The sequence below is a fragment of the Desmodus rotundus genome, chromosome 9 (assembly GCF_022682495.2).
Source record: "Desmodus rotundus isolate HL8 chromosome 9, HLdesRot8A.1, whole genome shotgun sequence".
Taxonomy (NCBI): Eukaryota; Metazoa; Chordata; class Mammalia; order Chiroptera; family Phyllostomidae; genus Desmodus; species Desmodus rotundus.
In genome coordinates, this window is record NC_071395.1 from 77,733,630 (window position 1) to 77,750,505 (window position 16,876).

The window sequence follows — 16,876 nt, forward strand, 5'->3', positions numbered from 1 at the left end:
AGCGTGCCCGCACCTAATGCCGCTGGACTGTACACCTGGGCATTATTAAGAGGGTGAACTTAACGGTGCGCGTGCTCCCCTACAACTGGAAAACAATGCGACAGGGTCTAGATACTCGGATTTATCAATCTGGACCTGTGAACACTCCCAGTGGCCGGAGTTTCATTTCTAATAGCTCTGACCCCTCCACGCTTCCAAGTGGCCAGGTCAAGAATGGCAAAGAAATTACCCCCCTTTTCTCTTCAGAGACAGGCTCCAAGCTTCAGAAGGGACAGCCTCCATCAGACCCGAACTTGGCAACTGGGGGTGAAGGGGTGCTCCCATCCCAGAGCTGGGACAGCTGGGACTTCCTTGCAGGCCTGGAACCATGCTCCCTCCCACCCCAGGGCCTTGAGTACTCCCATGCAGGGAGGGCTGCCCCTGGAAGGCTCCTAGGAAAGAGAAGGTACCTCCCACCCTGGGGGGGTGCAGGGAATAGAGCTGAGGGGGAGCACCACAGGCTTGAGGCTGAGCTGGGAATGAGGGAGCAGGGGCCTGGAGACTCTTCTGGCTTAGGTAACTCTTAGGTCTTGGTGGCAGGACCTGAGCGGTGAGGTCCTCAGGAAGAGCTCTCCCCCCTGGCCCGGCCAGCCAACAAGGGCTAGACCCTGGGAATATGCTAATCAGCCAGTGGGTAGGTCCCCGCTGGGAACAGCACATCTGGAGCCTGCAGCAGCAGTGGTTGGAAATAGACTGGGATAAATACACAGCAGTTCCCCAGGGCCTGGGAGGCAAAGAGGAAGGAGGGGGGGCCTCCTGCCTGAGCTGTTCCTGGGCCAGGCAGGGGTGGGGCAGCCAGGAGGAGGCGGGCAGTCGGGGGTGAGGGGTGTGGCCTGGAAAGAGAATTGAGGTGCAGCCCCTCAGGTCTGGTGAAGAAAGGGAGGATTCCTGAGCCTGGAGAAGGAGAAATGCACGGAGCTGGTAGGATTCAACACTAAAATTGTAGTGACGAGGGACAAACCCGAGGGTCACTGACGGACGCCCAGGTCTGCCCTGCCCCCTCTTATGAGTATTTTCATGCACTCATTTGCTCAGCAGCTGACCAAGCGTGACCCGCCTGGCACTGGGCCCCTGAATTTGGAGCCGGAGCTCAATCGCTAATGAGCCGTGTGACTGTGGCCATGTCACCCCCCTTTCTGGTCTGTTTTCTTCTCCCCCCAAAACAAGATGGGATTAAACGTCCCCTAGGATTGCTTCTTGCCTAAAACCCTCTTCTTTTATTCATCCTTCACTCTCGCCCTTACTTTCTCGCTCACAGCTCTCCTGCTCAGGGCAGGCGGGCTCCCTGTGCCCTCCTGCCCCGCCGTTCCCGGACGCCCACCCGCTCCCTTCTGCTGAGCCAGAGCAAGGACAAGCCTCAAACAGCGATCCCCAGGCCGGTCATGATGGAAAATGACTTTGATAAGGCAGATGAGGCACTTCTGACGTTGTAACACGGAAGGTAATTATACGGACTACACATAGCCCTCAGAAAAGGGGGGTTTACGATGACACATGAAAATAGGAAAAGAACAAAATGCACCCTGTGATTAAAACGATATAAAATTTTGTGTACTCGAGGAAGGGGAAAAGGCACGAAATAGGACGGCTGTTTTGGAGGAGTGGGAGCAGGGATGGCTGGTGGTTATGTTTCAGGTCAATCTCCGATTACTGCAATCTCCTCTCCAATATAAACATTACTTTTGGAATTTAAAAAAGCCAGCGCTCTCAAATCCCTCTTGCTCCGCCTCCTCCTGGAAGCCTCCCTCACTCCAAGCCGGGGGGCTTTTTCCTTCTTTGAATCCCTCTGGCACAGGCTTCCTCACACGATGTACGGGCGTGGGGGACCGGGTGGCAGCAGCAGAGGCCAGGCCTGGGTCTGGTCCCAGCCTGCCTCAGGCCCTGGCTGCCCTGCCCACGTGGCTGCCTGGCCTTAGACAGGTTACTTAATCCTTTATGTCTCAGCTTTCTCATCTTTGAAACTGTGATAACTTTCCTACTGCACGGGGCAGTCTGACGGTCCCCAGAGACATCGCTGTGAGCACCAGCCCAGTGCAGGCTCACAGTCAGCCCTCGGATATATGTGATCACCATCGTTACTGCTGTCTTGCCTTGTTCTTTAGTGGCTTGAAATATGTCAATGTACTTGTCTTGCAATCTGGCAGTCAATTCCTTGAGACCACCCCCCTACACCGCTGGGAGTAGCCAGCCTGTGCTGGGCACACTGCACCTGCACAGGAAGGCCCCGCCCCCTGGCTCTTTGTCATGCATGCTTCCCTCCAGGTACATGGGACAGAAATGTCCCCTGCCCAGAGGTAAGGTGATTCCAAGCAGAAGAAGAAGCCTGAGGCTCACCTTATGCCACAAAGCAGGGTGCTGTGGTGGAACACCACCCCAGCTCCCCCGCCAGACTCCTTGTGAGGCCAGAGCCCTCACTCAGGTTGGGAGGTTCCCAGGTGACGGCCTGGGACATAGGGACATGGCACAAAGGAGAGAGTGTGGACTTCCCTGTGCACTCTCAGCGGACACACCCGGGCCTTAGTGTCCTCATCTGTAAAACAGGGAGGATACGGCTGCCATTTTCCTTGCAGACCTCTTGCAAGGGTCACGCAATAACGCTGGGAAAGGGCCTCCGAGCACAGCAGGGGGACACACAGATTGGTAATTAACACCACCCTCTGTCTGTCACTAAGTGCTGCCCCACCCACCGCCAGCCCCCTGCTCCAGGCGCCCTGGCCCCACTGCCCTACCAAGCAAACTCGGGGAGGGAGACTCATATTGGGACAAATGCCTGCAGCTTAGGAATTAAGGCCGCTTGATGTTCTCTGGAGGGCTGAGCCAGAAGGGGCTTAGAAAGAAGCAGGGAAGGAGGGCAGCAAGGGTAGGCCTTCCCCCCGCCTTGTCTTCAGGCCACCTCAACACCCCCAAGGACTCGGCCCCGACTGCCAGGCCACCTTCAGCTCCATCCGTGGCGCCAGCTGAAGGGGAGCAGAACCGATTGCCAGATCCCCTTCCCTGGACACGTGACAGGAAGGGAGGTGGCAGCAAGCTGTGGGAACAGACTGTCCCAGGGCTCTGTGGGGCCTGGTCACGTGGGAATGGCTGGGTGCAGGCCCCCTCCGCAGCCTGGTCACCCTTGGTGTCTCTGAGGACAGTCACAGGGTGATCAGGACTTTACAAGGCACAGCACAGCCCTGGTGAGGGCACTCCTCTCCCTCCCCAATTCACCGCAAGGCTGGGAAGAAGGCTCCCTGGCAGAGGGCCACAGGCTGCACCAAGGCTGCACCTGGGGGGTGGGCAGGAGTGGTGGAGCGCTGGGAGACTTCAAAGCCCTCCAGGGGACGCCGGCTCTGAACTGGCCGCTCACAGGCCCAGGTCAGCTGGCAGCAGGAAGGTTTGTGTTTCTTTTAATATCAACTCCCAGGCATTTAACATTCCTCGAAGCTTAAACACAGAAACATTCTCCTTACCAGACTGTGCTTTCTGCTTTGCCAAACATAACCTGGCTTCCTCCCCTTCCCCCAGTGCCTCCATCTGCTCCTGTCTCCAAGATGTAATGATTTATGGTATTTCCCCTGGGGCTGGTGCTGCTGATAGAAGTGAGAAGGAGGCGGCAGGAGGGCTGAAGTCCAGGTGGGGCAACGCCATCGAGCCCTGGAATCTGGGTTCTGGAGGGGCCAGGGCTCAGGGGACATGCTGAGTTGGCTGTGCTGGACACTCTTTTTAAGTCTTCTATCCCACAGCCACCAATGGCCCGGGGCACATGGCAGCTGATCATGTGTCTTGGCTGGGTATCTCCTGGTGCCACACGGGCCAGCCCGGACCCCTCGTCCCTGCCCATCACTTCTGCCAGCCCAGGAGTGTGGAGATGGAACCCCCACTCTTTACCCCTGCAGGAAGTAGGTTCCAGGACTGAATTTAGAGAGCTTTCGCTCTTCGGCCCCCATTTCCTAAATAATGAATAAAATAATGAAGGACCAACTTATGGTTGCCTGGCAACACCATCTCCCTGGAGACAGTGCTGAAGACTGGGGCACAGGCCCCACAGCGTCAGGAAAAGATGTGCTCAGGAACTTGGGGTGACATGAGGCAGATGGCCAGGACCCCACCAAATGGAGCCACCCCCCTTCAAACACTGGAGTCTGAAACAGACTGGGGGAGCAGGAGGCCCACGCAGGTCCCCAAGGGGCCGTGCTGCAAGAACACGCAGCCAGGAGCCAGATCCAAACTCTAAAGCCTCAACAAAGCATCAGAGAACAAATGCTTCCTGCAACAAAAAAACGTCTTTCAGCTCTGCGCCCAGATCCCGTCTGATGTAACCGTTAACGAGCCCACGGCGCCCACTGCCATGGCTCAGTCCCAGGGCGCGCCAGTTACTGTTTCCCTCGGTGTCACGGTTACAGAATCTACCCTCACACCGGGCCACCTGTGTCAAAAGCCTGAGGTCATCACACAAGGTGCAGTGTGGATGGCTTCATGCCTGCCCATGCCTGCATCCTCTTCACAGTTAAGGGAAGAGCACCACCTTCAAAACTGGGAGAATTTCCAGGGACACAGGCTGCAAACGAGGACCCTCTCCCCACATACATGAACAGAGCGCCAGAAACACAGTCGAGGCAGGTACACTCGGAAACTGACTCAGGACCTGCTCCTGCCGATACCCACAAAACCAACGGTAAGCCCATGAACGCCAGGGACAGGGGAGTAAGGCCCAGCGACCCCCAGTGACGAGTCGGAGACCAGCCCTCAGCAGGTCAGCAGATCCTGAGCCCGCCCAATGGCTGGCTGGGGCCTCAAACCTCCAACAGACGTTGCTAATCACACAGCATGTGGGGAGACAGCCTCCGAGCCCGCAACGCGGTGCTCCTGGAAAAGCCACGCACAGACTAGAGTCGGGAAGTGAAAACAAAGGGAGCTGACATCCCTCCAGTCCATCCTGCAGGAGTGTGGAGGAGCCACCTGAGCCAGGTGTACATGGCCGTCCGGGGCTAGAACAGGTGAGGACGTCACCTCCAGCAGGGAGAACCACCACGCAGGGGAACTTTTCTCAAACCGGCTTTGAGCCCGAGTCACGGAAGGCCGAGCACCTTGACCACAAAGCCAAGTGACAAAGATGCCTTCTCAAGTGGCACCACCGCCTGGCAGCTCCCTGAGCCCTGCCCGCATCTGGGCCCTCACCTGGATCTGCCCTTTGCCCATGATCTTGTCCACGATCTCGTTGTTGTCCTTGTTGACCTTGGTCTTGTCGTAGCACTTCTCGTAGCACAGGATCCTCAGGGACTGAGAGCCCTCCAGCTCAATCTCAAACTCCTGAGGGAAGACGGAACGAGGGTGCTGAACCTCTGGAGCTGGAGATGTGGATCCGGCAGGTGGGGGCCCCACTGCGCAAGGCTGAGAAGCGGGGGAGGAGGGCCCATGGGACCCCGTCCTGTGGCATGGGGCAGCGTGCTCCCTTCCTGGAGCTCTACAGGCCTCTGAAGCACTGATGAAGGGGAGTCTGGGCCTGGGCTGCAACCCCGAGTCGGGGCATAAACACGAGATCAGGAGTCAAAGGGGCAGGGGTGAGGGGCAGAGCTGGCCTAGCCACCCCAGCCAGCAGGACATGATGAGCCCAGGGAGTGGGGTGGGATGGCTGGTGACAAGCTCAGGAGTCCCTGTGGGGACACCAGCCCCCTCCACTCACCTCATCCCACTTGGGCTCTGTCGTGTCCCGAAATACCCTGGTTTTGGCTTTGCTGACAAAATAGCCGAAGGAATCCACCTCCAGGGTACAGTACAGGTCTGTAGGGGGGACAAGCAGAGACACGCTGAGTGTGGCCCGAGGAAAGGGACTTAATGTACCTGCCCCTCCTCCCACCCTCAGTACTCCCCCGAGATGGTGCTGCCCTCCTGCCCCCTTCAGCAGCCTCCGGCCACACTAGTCTCCTCCCTGAAGGTGCCCAGCTGTCCCTTCATCCCTGATCATGTGCCTCCTCACCACCGAGGCCTCATGTCACGTCTTCACTGGCCATGCTGACTGAGGAGATACCCCTCCCCACCTCCCCCACCAACCCCGGTTCCCTCTGCAGGGCATCCCTGGCAGTTGAGGTGGGGGTCTCTGGAGGGCACCTGGCCTCTGGGGAGAGAAAACTGGAGCAACCCCCGTCACTGAGACGACCGAAAGTGCCTCCCCCATTCCAACAGCTCCGTTTGTTTTCTTCATACCCCTTCACTGTAACGGAAATCGTCTTTCCTCTTTCTTGTCACCCCTTCGCTTCATCAGCACCACACGGGCAGAAGCCTGGTGTTCGCAGCCACCGTGACCGTGCCCTTCGTACTAAGAGCCAGGCATGCGCACGGCAGGCAAGCCCTGCCGGATAGCTAGTAGTCTCTCCCCATTTGCCAGATGAGAAAACTGAGTCACAGAGAGAGTAAGGGGCTTAACGTCACACAGGGCCAGAAACCCAGGGCTCCCGGCTCGTCTCCTCTCAGCCAGGCCCATGTGGGGTGAATGAACGGAGCTCTTACCCCCCCCCCCAAGCACTTCAGGTAACCAAGCCATGGAAAGCTGGGACCGGGGGTAGGCGGAGCTTTCCCTAGTGCGTCCATTTTGACTCATGACTTTTAAGGCGGAAAATCTCCCCTCTACCCTGAGACCCAACTGACCAGGCCGCAGCACCGGGTGGTGGCCCCAGGCCCTCCACAATCCACACGCTCCATCTGTGGCTGGGACCCTGGCAGCCTCCTCCTCCCCATGACGGGAACTGCCAAGGTTTTCCAGGGTAATGTGTGTGCTGTGGGGGGTGGCTTTGGGGCACTACAGCCAACCCTCTGCAGCATGAATCAAGGGGCAAAGGGCAGAGGTCAGAGAGTGGACATACAGCTCAGGCCCGGTGGGTGGGGGGAGTTGACCAGCTGGGCTGTTTTCCATGAGAATGGAGGTTCAGCTGCCCCCAAGTTGCCTCTAGCCGGGTGTGGTGCAGAGCAGATACAGCTGCATATAGGGGCACATGGGGATGTGGGTGCAGATTAAAGGTGAGCAACGCTGAGGGCCCAAAGTGCCCAGGCTCTGCCAGATCGGACCACAGGCCTGGGTGGCCGGGAGACAGGGGGGCAGGAAGGGCTGCCACCATTTACTGATTTGGTGCAAATCCTCCGTCAGGGGCCAGGGGCTGGTTCACGGGGGAAAAGGGAAGGCTTTGGAGTCCGACTGTCTGGGTTCAAATCCAAGCTCTGCCCAAACCCCCAACCTCTCTGCCCGACGGCTTTCATGTGAACAACAGGAGTAATCACGGTGCCCATGCCCTCGGCCTGCCTGTGCGGCTGCAGGGAGTTCACTAGAACGAGAAGCCACTCTGAAGACTCACAGGTCTTGACCCCACGGATCAGAATGAACATCCGGGCCAGTTGGAGGGAGGAAGTGAAGACAGGCTGGAGGTAAGGAGAGATTTTGGAGCAGCTCACCCCATTTTGACCACTCCCATCCCGGCCAACATGAAGCTGGGAGAGGAGGAAGGGCGAGACAGCTGGGCATCATGGAGCTGGGAGGTGCCCCGCCCAGCTGCCGACTTGGGTAGGTGTAACAGCTCTGCAAAGCGTACTAACCAGAAATATTCCTGGGCAGTGCCCCCCACCCACCCCGCACAAGGGGATTCTGTGGGTCTGGGAGGATCCAGGAAGCTGCCCCGTGTACACGCAGCACAGCGTGAGTGAGGAGTGCGGAGGTCCCGGCCACCCTGAGAGGGACGATGCTCTGAAGGGAAGGGCGTGGGCTTTGGTGGCAGAAGACACAGATTCTACTCCACCACCCATGTGACCTGCCTGTGCCGCCTGGGAAAACCCCTGCGCCCCCGGGGCCTCCGCTTCTTCCTGTGTAAAATGCGCACAGTGTCAGTGAACTCAGCAGGAAGCCAGGAAGATCGGAGCGAGCAATCCACCTGAGAAGGCTGTGACATGCCAGGGCGTGGCCACACACCAGCCACATTGATGTATTTCCCCAGCACCCAGTGAGGTGCCCAGGCACGCAGTAGGTGTCTGGAAATTAACTGCTTAGTTCAGCATTTCTGAGCTCCTGTTCACCCAACAATAAAGGACACGTGGTTCTGCCCTCTAAGAACTCGCACGGGAGGAACAAATTTGAAGTGACAAAACAGTATGACAGGTGCTGTAAGCAGTTTGCCCGGGTGATGGGAACACAGAGCGAGGAGGCTGATGAGACCCAGGAACTCAGGCCTCGCATGCATGTTTATCGAACGTCTGTGAGCCAATGGCATGGCCTCAGCACGGCACACTGCGAGGGGACAGACCTCAGGGCAGACCTCACACACCAGGGAGGAAGAGGAGGGAATGGGAAGGGGCTAGTGGAGAGGAGAGGAGCCGGGGGGCCGGGAGCCCTGGGTTTCTGACCCTGTGTGATGTTAAGTCCCTTTATCTCTCTGACTCGGTTTTCTCATCTGGCAAATGGGGAGAAACTATTGCCTGTCTAACTGACTCACAAACTCCTGCAGGAGAAAAACTAGATCAAAGTGTAATTGTATCTTGGGAGCCGCCAACAGCCGCACAGATTTAGTAGGTGATGATGAAGAAGGCAGAGAAGGGGGTGTGCGGCAGTGGGCCGGCACTGCACACACGCGGCTGTAATGCAGCCTGCTCTTAGGTCGGTGTCAACAAGGGCAATCGCTTCTGCGGAGACAGAAGCTGAGGTTCAGAAAGGTCAGGAGAGTTGCCCCAGGTCACGCAGCCTGGGAGCAGCAGATGTGAGGCTGGAGCCCAGGAATTCAGCAGACTTGGAGACAAAGGGTGGGACAATGCCCCTGCCCAGGGGAGCCCCTGCCCTGGCCTTCGGGAGCAAGCCCCGTATCTCAAGGCAGCGGCAGGGCCCCAGCCCGGAAGGCCAGAGCACAGCAAGTGCGTAGTGGGAGGCCCCGTGGGTCCACAGGGACTTTCCCAGGCAGGATGAACAATGGCCCACCTGGCCTCTTCCTAGGGCTGGTGGTCAGGGACACTTACTCGCTGACTGCTTGAACCCCTTGGCAGAGTGGACGATGACATGAAGGAAGCCATAGAGCCCCGGAGACTCATCGTCTGCAAGAGAGCAAAGCCCCCAGGGTGGGGGTGGTGAGCAACTTAAGGATGAGATGCAGCCTGAGCCTAGGTCTGACGGCACCACCTGGTGGCCAGATGAAGAAGTTTCCAGAGCCCACTGCTTCCGCGATCATGAGCTGGTGCCCCTTCGCCTCCACTCAGCCTGGGAGGCCAGTCGACACCTTCCCTCCTGGACCTAGGATTTTGTGCCACCCCCAAGGGGCACGCTTCCTCGCCCTCTGCTATCCCATGGCTGCCCTTCTGAGTCTAGCCTTCCAAAGTAAAACTTAGCCAGTAAGCCACTGAGCCAACAATGGGAGAGAAGGCCCATCTCTGCCTCCTCTTTGGAACACAGGGGGCAGGTGACCCTCACCTGCGGCGGAGAGCTTGCCTTCAAAACCCCTTTCCAGCACCCATGGGCAGTCAGGTTCCACCCACTCTAGGCCAGTTACCAGCCCCGATCACAGCCCTGCCCGGCTCAAAAACCTCCTACAGGCGCCTGGAATGAACAACAAACTCCCCTGCTGGGCACTCGAGGCCCTTGGAGACCCAATTCCTGGAAACGTCTGGCCTTACTTCTCACGCACTGTTCTAGCCCATCTCCCCTTCCTCCTGCCCCAAGCCCTGCCCCACACTTGTCTTTTGCTTCCACTGTCTGACCACCTCGTGGATACATTCACGACACGATCCCAGCGCACTAAGCCAGCGGGGGCCAGGGAGGCGCTGGGGCCTTCTGGGGAAATGGACAACCCCTGTTCAAGCTTCCTCTGTCCCTGGCACGGCCCCTGCGGAAGGCCCCAGCAGTGCCCTGGGGCACTGGACCTGCTGACTGGGCAGCCGTGGGTTCCAGATCTTACCGTCTTTATTGCTGGTGACAGGAATGTTGTGGACAGTCCTAAGTTTGAAGCAGGATCCCGTGAGCACCTGGAGCTCCACTGAGCTCAGGACAAAGGCCTGGAGATCTGCAGGAGGAGAGAGAGAAAGGACGTCATCGCAGGTCCACTAGGACCGCAGCTCCCTTTGGGGGCTACTGTGGGCAAAAAACCCACTTGGTACTAAGAGCAGAGTTAGTCACTGGAAGAAAGGGGAAGACTTGTGAACCTCCACATCGGTGCTGTCAGAGGGGTAAGAATGGGGGACCCCAACTGAAGAGGCTCGTGTAAGTGTGAATGAGAAGGGGAGAGGGGACCTCGGCTCTGGGTCCGGTCCTATTACTAATTCATTGTATGCCTTCAGCAAATCACTTAAATGCTTTGGGCCTCAATGGCTCAGTAACATCAGTTAAGAGCCACCTGCCCTGGCACTTTATAGAGTGACTGTGGGGACTGAAGAGGAGACAAGGACATGAAAGTGCTTGGGAATGCACAAGGCCATCGGGGCAGTGCAGAGTGGGGCAGGACCTTACCCTTCTTCTGCAGTTTCTGAATCGCTTCTCTCCACTCCGACCTTTCATAGTCCGAGGACAGTAGGAACAGATAGCTCTGAAGAGAGGAGATGAAAGTTCAGTGGGGGGATCCTAGTCAGACCAAGTGCATTCCTGGATTTTGGGGTTCCAACAAAGCTCCTTCTTACCCAAGTACCACCACCCCCTAGGCTTTGGGGGAAGCCCAGTGACAGGAGTGGCAGTGCCAATGGTGGCCAGCAGAGGGCACTAGCTCCACACCAATGGGGAGAGGGCCTCCCTGTGGCAGCCACAGCAGCCTCCTTGAGGATCAGGGGTCTGAGTCCCTCATTCCCACAGGTCAGGGCCGGAAGCCACAGAGAATGGACAGCCCTGGACCCAGGAAGGGGGATGTCTCTGTCCCATCCCCACCCTTCCTGACCTTTCCATTCCGATTGTGGATCCGAAATGGGATTGTGGGGGAATTGAGCAGCAGCAAGAACTCATTCTCAAACATCTTCTTCTTCAGGCGCTCGATGGCTCGGCTCTGCCCTTTGTTGGCTTTCTGTGGGGGCGGAGGGCAGACAGTGTTCCTGGCACTCAGGCTCCACCCCTCACCCTGCACCTCCAAGCACAACCTTCCCCTTGTGTGTTGATCATATTTCTTTTCTTTTTCAATACTTTATGACACTGTGACACCTTGGGAGGCTCACCTGGCCAGGGAGAAAACTATTTCTCCCGAGTCATGCTAATTCCTAACATATCCCCAACCTCCTCCTTTATGTAACCCTCACCCGTCATGCCCCTGCCCTAAGTCACCCAGGACGAGGCACCAGACTACTAGGGGGTCAGCCTCTATAGCCCAGCGCCTGCCAACATTATCCAAACTAGCCAGTCCTACGCCGCTTCCTGCCCTGCCTTCCTTTCTCTGGGAAAGCGCCACACAGGCTCCAGGCCACGGTTTCCCATGGTTTCCCATGCTCCTTTTACCTCCCGGCCAAACCTGCTGCTCCCCCACATGGCCGTGTGCCCTTCTCTTAAAGACTGTCATTAGTAAAAATCTTCTTTCAGTGGCGTTAGCCTCTTCTGTCGCCTCTATAAATTAAATCTTCAGTACCCTGATTAATACCTCGGACACTTTTTTAAGCAAGATACCTTACTTAAAAACCTCAGACACCTTTCAGCACAAAGCCCCAATTCCTGGTCTGGGGCACAGGGCCCACCGAGGCTGGGTTACAGCCTCTGTGCCCCCATGCCCCACCCTGTACCCTCCACCTCAGCCTCATGGTGCTGTTCCTGTTCTCTGACAAACCATTCCCTCTGGCTGGTGTCTCTTCTCCAATTTTCCAAGTTTATATTTTATAAAGAACCCTGTCCTTTTATTAACAACTCATGCTTAAGTATGATCCCATGCCATACTCAAACTCCACAGCTGAAATTCATTTCTGCAGCATTTTTTTTTTACCCAGTAGACTAGCAAAACTGTAACGATGGCCCCCAACCAGTGTTGTAACAGTGTGGGGCGTGAGTGCCTCTCGCACACTGCTGGTCGGAACATAATCGGATGCACCCTTCCAGAGGGGCGCCCGGCAAGTACACGCACAAGCCCTTTGCCCCGGACATCTCACTTGTAGGGAGTCTGCCAGAGAGGAGACGTGAGCGCAGCGATGTTGGCTGCACACTTGCCTGTGACGAGTAGAGAACCAGAAATAATCTAAATACCCACATACACTGTTGCAGTCAAGCAACAGAATAGAATGCAGCCGTTAGGAAGAACCTGACAGCCCCAAACTAAGGTGCCCTGTTAAGTGAAAAGCTTAAATTGCACAACAGCACCTGTAGTCTAATCTCACTACAGTACGAAAAGAAGCGCGTGCGCCCAGTCCCAGCACAGGAGAGTCGGGAAGCACAGCCTCGAACCGCTCACAGCAGGGGTCGGGGGCAGCCGGCCAGTCTGACTCGACACACTTGGGCATTGTGAGTTTTCCTTAAAACAAGCCAGGGCTACGCTGGTGATTAGGGGAAAAAAATAAGTGTAAAAAATGTTATCAAACAAGTAAATCACTGCTGCTTCTGTGATTCAGGGAACGACTTTGTTGTGCCTCTCCAGGGACTCGCCTCCGTGGGCGGTAATGGGCACGCCTGCCACCACCCCGACGAGTCGCTCTGAGGCGTCCAGCACACTGCAGCCACAGCCAGCGGCGCTCAGTAAGTGCTGATTCTACACGCCCGGGGCAGGAGGGAAGGCACCCAGCCCACCGGCTCCCAGGGCCAGAGGCGGATGGTGGGCAGCGCCAGATGGGGCGACAGGCTCCACTGAGGCCAGGTGGGGCCCAGCCATTTGGTGGAGGGGGGGGGGCACACCTGTGCGGCCCAGCACTCCCTCTGGACGGACACACCCCCCGCAGACCCTCGCTTCCAAACACCCCTGGCATTATTACTGTGGCCTTCTCCCCCGTTCAAGGAGAGGTGTCTGAGATGAAAGGATCCTTAGAGGCCATCTGTTCGTCTTCCTCAACAATCATTCATGAAACAAGTATTTATTACATGCCAAGTACTAGGGACATAAAACAGCCCCTTGCTAGAGTTCAAATCCTCGTCAGTAAAGGAAAAAGCTGACTACGCAATCACAAATCAGTACCGATGAAGCAAAGAGGCAAACCTCGGGAGCCAGGAAGCAAGGCACCCACCCCAGCCCACTGTGGGTGGACATTAGGGAAGGTCCCTCAGGGGAAGGGAGGCTCAAGCAGAGCCTGGACGGGTGAGGAAGAAAGCAGACCAACCAAACAAGCCCCTCCATGCCCTGCCTGCTATTTACCGGGGGGGACGCCTCCTGGGGGCTTTCCGCTAGCCTCTGCTTTCAAACACACGAACTGGAGGCTATGCATTTTCCTGTAAGTAGCGCTTTGACTACACCCCACGGGCTCTGATATGCAGGGCTCTCCTTTTCATGCAGTTCCCATTTTCATTCCTCTGTACTCTGAAAGTTTTAACTTGCCAGGCTTACGTTTAACTATATTCTAGTTGTTGACTTCCAACTTTACCGCACCGTGGTCTGTGAATGTGACAGGTATACCATCGCTTTTTTAAAAAATTTGAGATTGCCTTTGCAGCCTAAAACCTGTTCCTTGTGTGTGAATGTCTCACTTGTGTTTGAGAAGAATCTCAGTTCTCGGTCAGGGCACCAGCCTCTGTGCATTTCTAGATCAAGTGCGTTGAGACATGCAAGGCCCCTCTCTCCTTGGTTTTTGCCTCCTTGGCCTGTCAGTTTGTAGATGGCTTCCCAGGCCCTTTCCCTCGTACATGTCCTGCTTTCCCTGAGGAAGGCCTTCTTCTCTTGCTTCCCTTTTCTACAGTGTTGATACACATGTTCTCCAGGAAACTTCCCAGGATTAACCCCGTTAACCTCTGAGCACTGACTCCTTGGGTCGCCCTTCACCTGCTCATTGCTAATCTGCCAAGACCAAAGTCTTTCCCTAAGTGTGTGTATGCCTGAGGCCTCCTTCTCTTGCCTCTTCCATCCTCATCAGGTTCCCAACCCTCACCACCACCCCTCCCTGCACTTCTTGATACACCGGTTCAAAGGGCCCCAATAAACACAGCCGACTCCCCTACGCCAGCCCAGAGGCCAGGCCCTGCTTACCTCCTTCTGGATTTCACTCTTGAGGGCGGAGATCTTCATTTTCATGTCCTCCAGCTCATGGTCCGGGAAGGGGTGCACGTGGGGGCTGGCCTCGGACTCCTCGGGGGACGGAAACACGAGGTCGGCCAGGGGGATGTACCATTTGCAGTCATATTGCTGGTGCTTCCTGCCAATAAACCAGAGGAGGACTTGAGCCAGAAGGAGCTTGGCTCGTTAAGCCTGAACCGCTGAACCCCAAACCACCTAAAAAACGATTTACTGAGAACTCGTCACAGGCAAAAATGATCCATTGTCCTTGAGTCGCCTAATCAAGAAACACGCGCATGGAGGTTCTAGGGTCAGGCGGTGGTGAGGACTCTGGACCTTGGCCTTGCCAGTCTTCGGGTCTGGTATGACTGCTGTTTTTAAACATCCCAAACCTCTCCAGCAGGAGCAAGAGAGGGCTCATGCTTTCCTGTTCCCCGTCCCACACTCTCCCCTCCCTTCCAGCCTACCCGTACTTAGCTCACACTCATTATCCTTTTAGAGATGGAACACAAACGTTACTTTGAATGCCAACTCTGATCAACTGAGGTCACTTGAGGTACTGGAAAGAGGATTATAAAGACATATTCGAGCCCCAAGAGCAACAGTGCCGCGGTTCATTAGTAAAGTCTGTCGTGGGCAAAGGACTGAAGGCACAGGCATGTCTACCTGTGACTGCCACCTGTGCCTGAAAGTCATCTCAGATCTCGTGCCAGGGAGCCCTGCCCTTTCCCGAGTCTCATAAAACCCCGCCTTCTCTCTCCTCCCCAGAACGCAGGCCTCCACCTCTCGTCCTGGCGCCTCAGTGTGGCAGCAAGCTCAAGGCTCGTCTCCCTGGACTGTAAGCCAGCGTACTTGGCGCACAGTAGGTGAAAGAATGTGGGATGCATACCAAACAACCTTCTCTGCTCATGGCGCAGAGTGGGGCTACTGCAACCTGGTAGTTGTGCAACCTGGGGCAACTTATTTTACTATTCTCAGTCTTTCCTTTCATCTGTGAGATGCGGAAAAGAATACCTACTTTATAAAGTTGTTGGGAAGATCAGAAATAATAAATTCAAAGCATTTGTCATGGCACCTGGCATGGCAGACCCACTCAATAAATGATAGCAGCGGATTTAATGAATATTCACTGACTCGTGAGCAAAAATGTAGAGATGTCTGATAAAAGAAGAATGCTTAAGTAAATTACGGCGTAGCTACTTGTAACTTCATGCAGGAAAGTGAAATGATGATTATGAAGATTAGGCAGCAACAGGGAAAATGCTTATGACGTGAAATGGAGAGAGCAGAGCCCCAAATTGGGCATTCACTCTGATTACAAGTATCTGAAAAAACGCGTAAGAATTAAAGAAACTGGAAGGAAATATAGCAGCAGGAGACTGATGCTCATGTTCGGATGGGTGATGGGGTTTTTTGTCTGTAATTTGGTTATATTATCTTTATAATTAAAAACATCATTTATTTTTAGAAAAAGACTAGGCAGTAAAATAAAATAAATTAATATGTTCTTAAAAAGGAAAACATATGCGGATTGCTCCAGGTTGCTAAGCGGCTCCACGGGGGGGCAGGGTCAAGCTCCACCCCAACTTTGAGCCCTGGGCGCATGCACACTCACCCTGCGGATGTCTTCTTGAGCTTGGCACACAGTAGGACATCTGTGAAGAGGAAGACGTGCCGCAGCTTCCGGGAACCCTCTGACACTTCCACCAGGAAGCCGTCCTTCACCAGCTGCCGCGTCTGAGGGGGATGGCACACCCACCCACCCACTCAGGCGCAGTCAGCCCAGGGCCCAGCCTGCTCAGGGGCACCGTCCCCCTGAGGGGTGGGCTGCGGGGAGGGGCCGTAGTGCCTGGTGGTTAAGAGCGATGGTTTGGGGGTCACATGGACGTGGGCTTGAACCCAGACTCTGCCACTTCCCAGCTGTGAACTTGGGCAAGTGTTCTGACCTCGCTTACCCTCAGTTTAACCATCTGTAAAGTGGGGGTATGATGTCTGCCCATACAGGAGGGATCACCAGGACGATGCGTGCAGAATGGCACAGGGCCAGCACATCAGGTGGGATCAACATATGGGAGCCTGATGCTTTTCCGCAGCTCTCAACAGCTCTACCTGGATGGACCCTAGTTCAGGATGACTTGGTTCCTCCACCCTGGGGCACAAACATTCCCACCCCCTACCCCACCCCCACCCCACAGTCCTGTTTAAGAAGTTGATCTAGATTCAGGTCAACTTGACCTGCAGACCCTCTCAGGCTTGTGGATGCTGCTTCTGAGTAAATTCTTCAACCAGCCCAGACGGATGGGAGGCCCTGGGCTACCCTCTGTGGGGCTGCAGCTGTGTCCGAGGGAACCTGCAGCCATCTCTAGCCTGGGCGCTGGAGGGGCCAGAGCTCTGTTCCATGCAGACCTTCCAGAGTTCCCTTCCTGCCACTCTCAGAGGCGCTGGAATCCCCGGGGCTGTCACAGTCTGGCCCAGCCTTCCTTGCTTTACATACCACGTGAGAGTTACACTGCAATGTGTAGGTAAGTATGTCGAAAGTATACACTGAAATGATCTGACACTGACGGTGTTATCAGCCCGCTGGAGGTCTTCCAGCTAATCCCCGAGTCAAACAAACAAGTGACATTCCAGGGTTTGCAAACCAGGGCTGGGAGCTGCAAGCAGGGACAGCTCTCTGTGCTCATTAGTCACTCTCTAGATCCTGTCCCTCATTACTTCCCTCCCCAGGAGACACTGGGGACTCA

General features: G+C 55.9%; 1 protein-coding gene across 6 annotated transcripts in view; it reads right to left on the reverse strand.

Annotated features, from left to right (window-relative positions):
- The window catches only part of ABR (ABR activator of RhoGEF and GTPase), a 173,596-nt gene that overhangs the window by 31,475 nt on the left and 125,245 nt on the right, over positions 1 to 16,876 (reverse strand). For all 6 annotated transcript variants that reach the window (XM_045199150.3, XM_024565198.3, XM_053911802.2 and 3 more), the window contains 8 exons: positions 15,748 to 15,869; positions 14,106 to 14,271; positions 10,905 to 11,027; positions 10,487 to 10,562; positions 9,939 to 10,043; positions 9,007 to 9,081; positions 5,702 to 5,799; positions 5,197 to 5,328 (listed from right to left, as the gene is read on the reverse strand). In XM_045199150.3, coding sequence (XP_045055085.2) covers positions 5,197 to 5,328; positions 5,702 to 5,799; positions 9,007 to 9,081; positions 9,939 to 10,043; positions 10,487 to 10,562; positions 10,905 to 11,027; positions 14,106 to 14,271; positions 15,748 to 15,869 — 897 coding nt within the window. The remainder of the gene's footprint in view (positions 1 to 5,196; positions 5,329 to 5,701; positions 5,800 to 9,006; positions 9,082 to 9,938; positions 10,044 to 10,486; positions 10,563 to 10,904; positions 11,028 to 14,105; positions 14,272 to 15,747; positions 15,870 to 16,876) is intronic.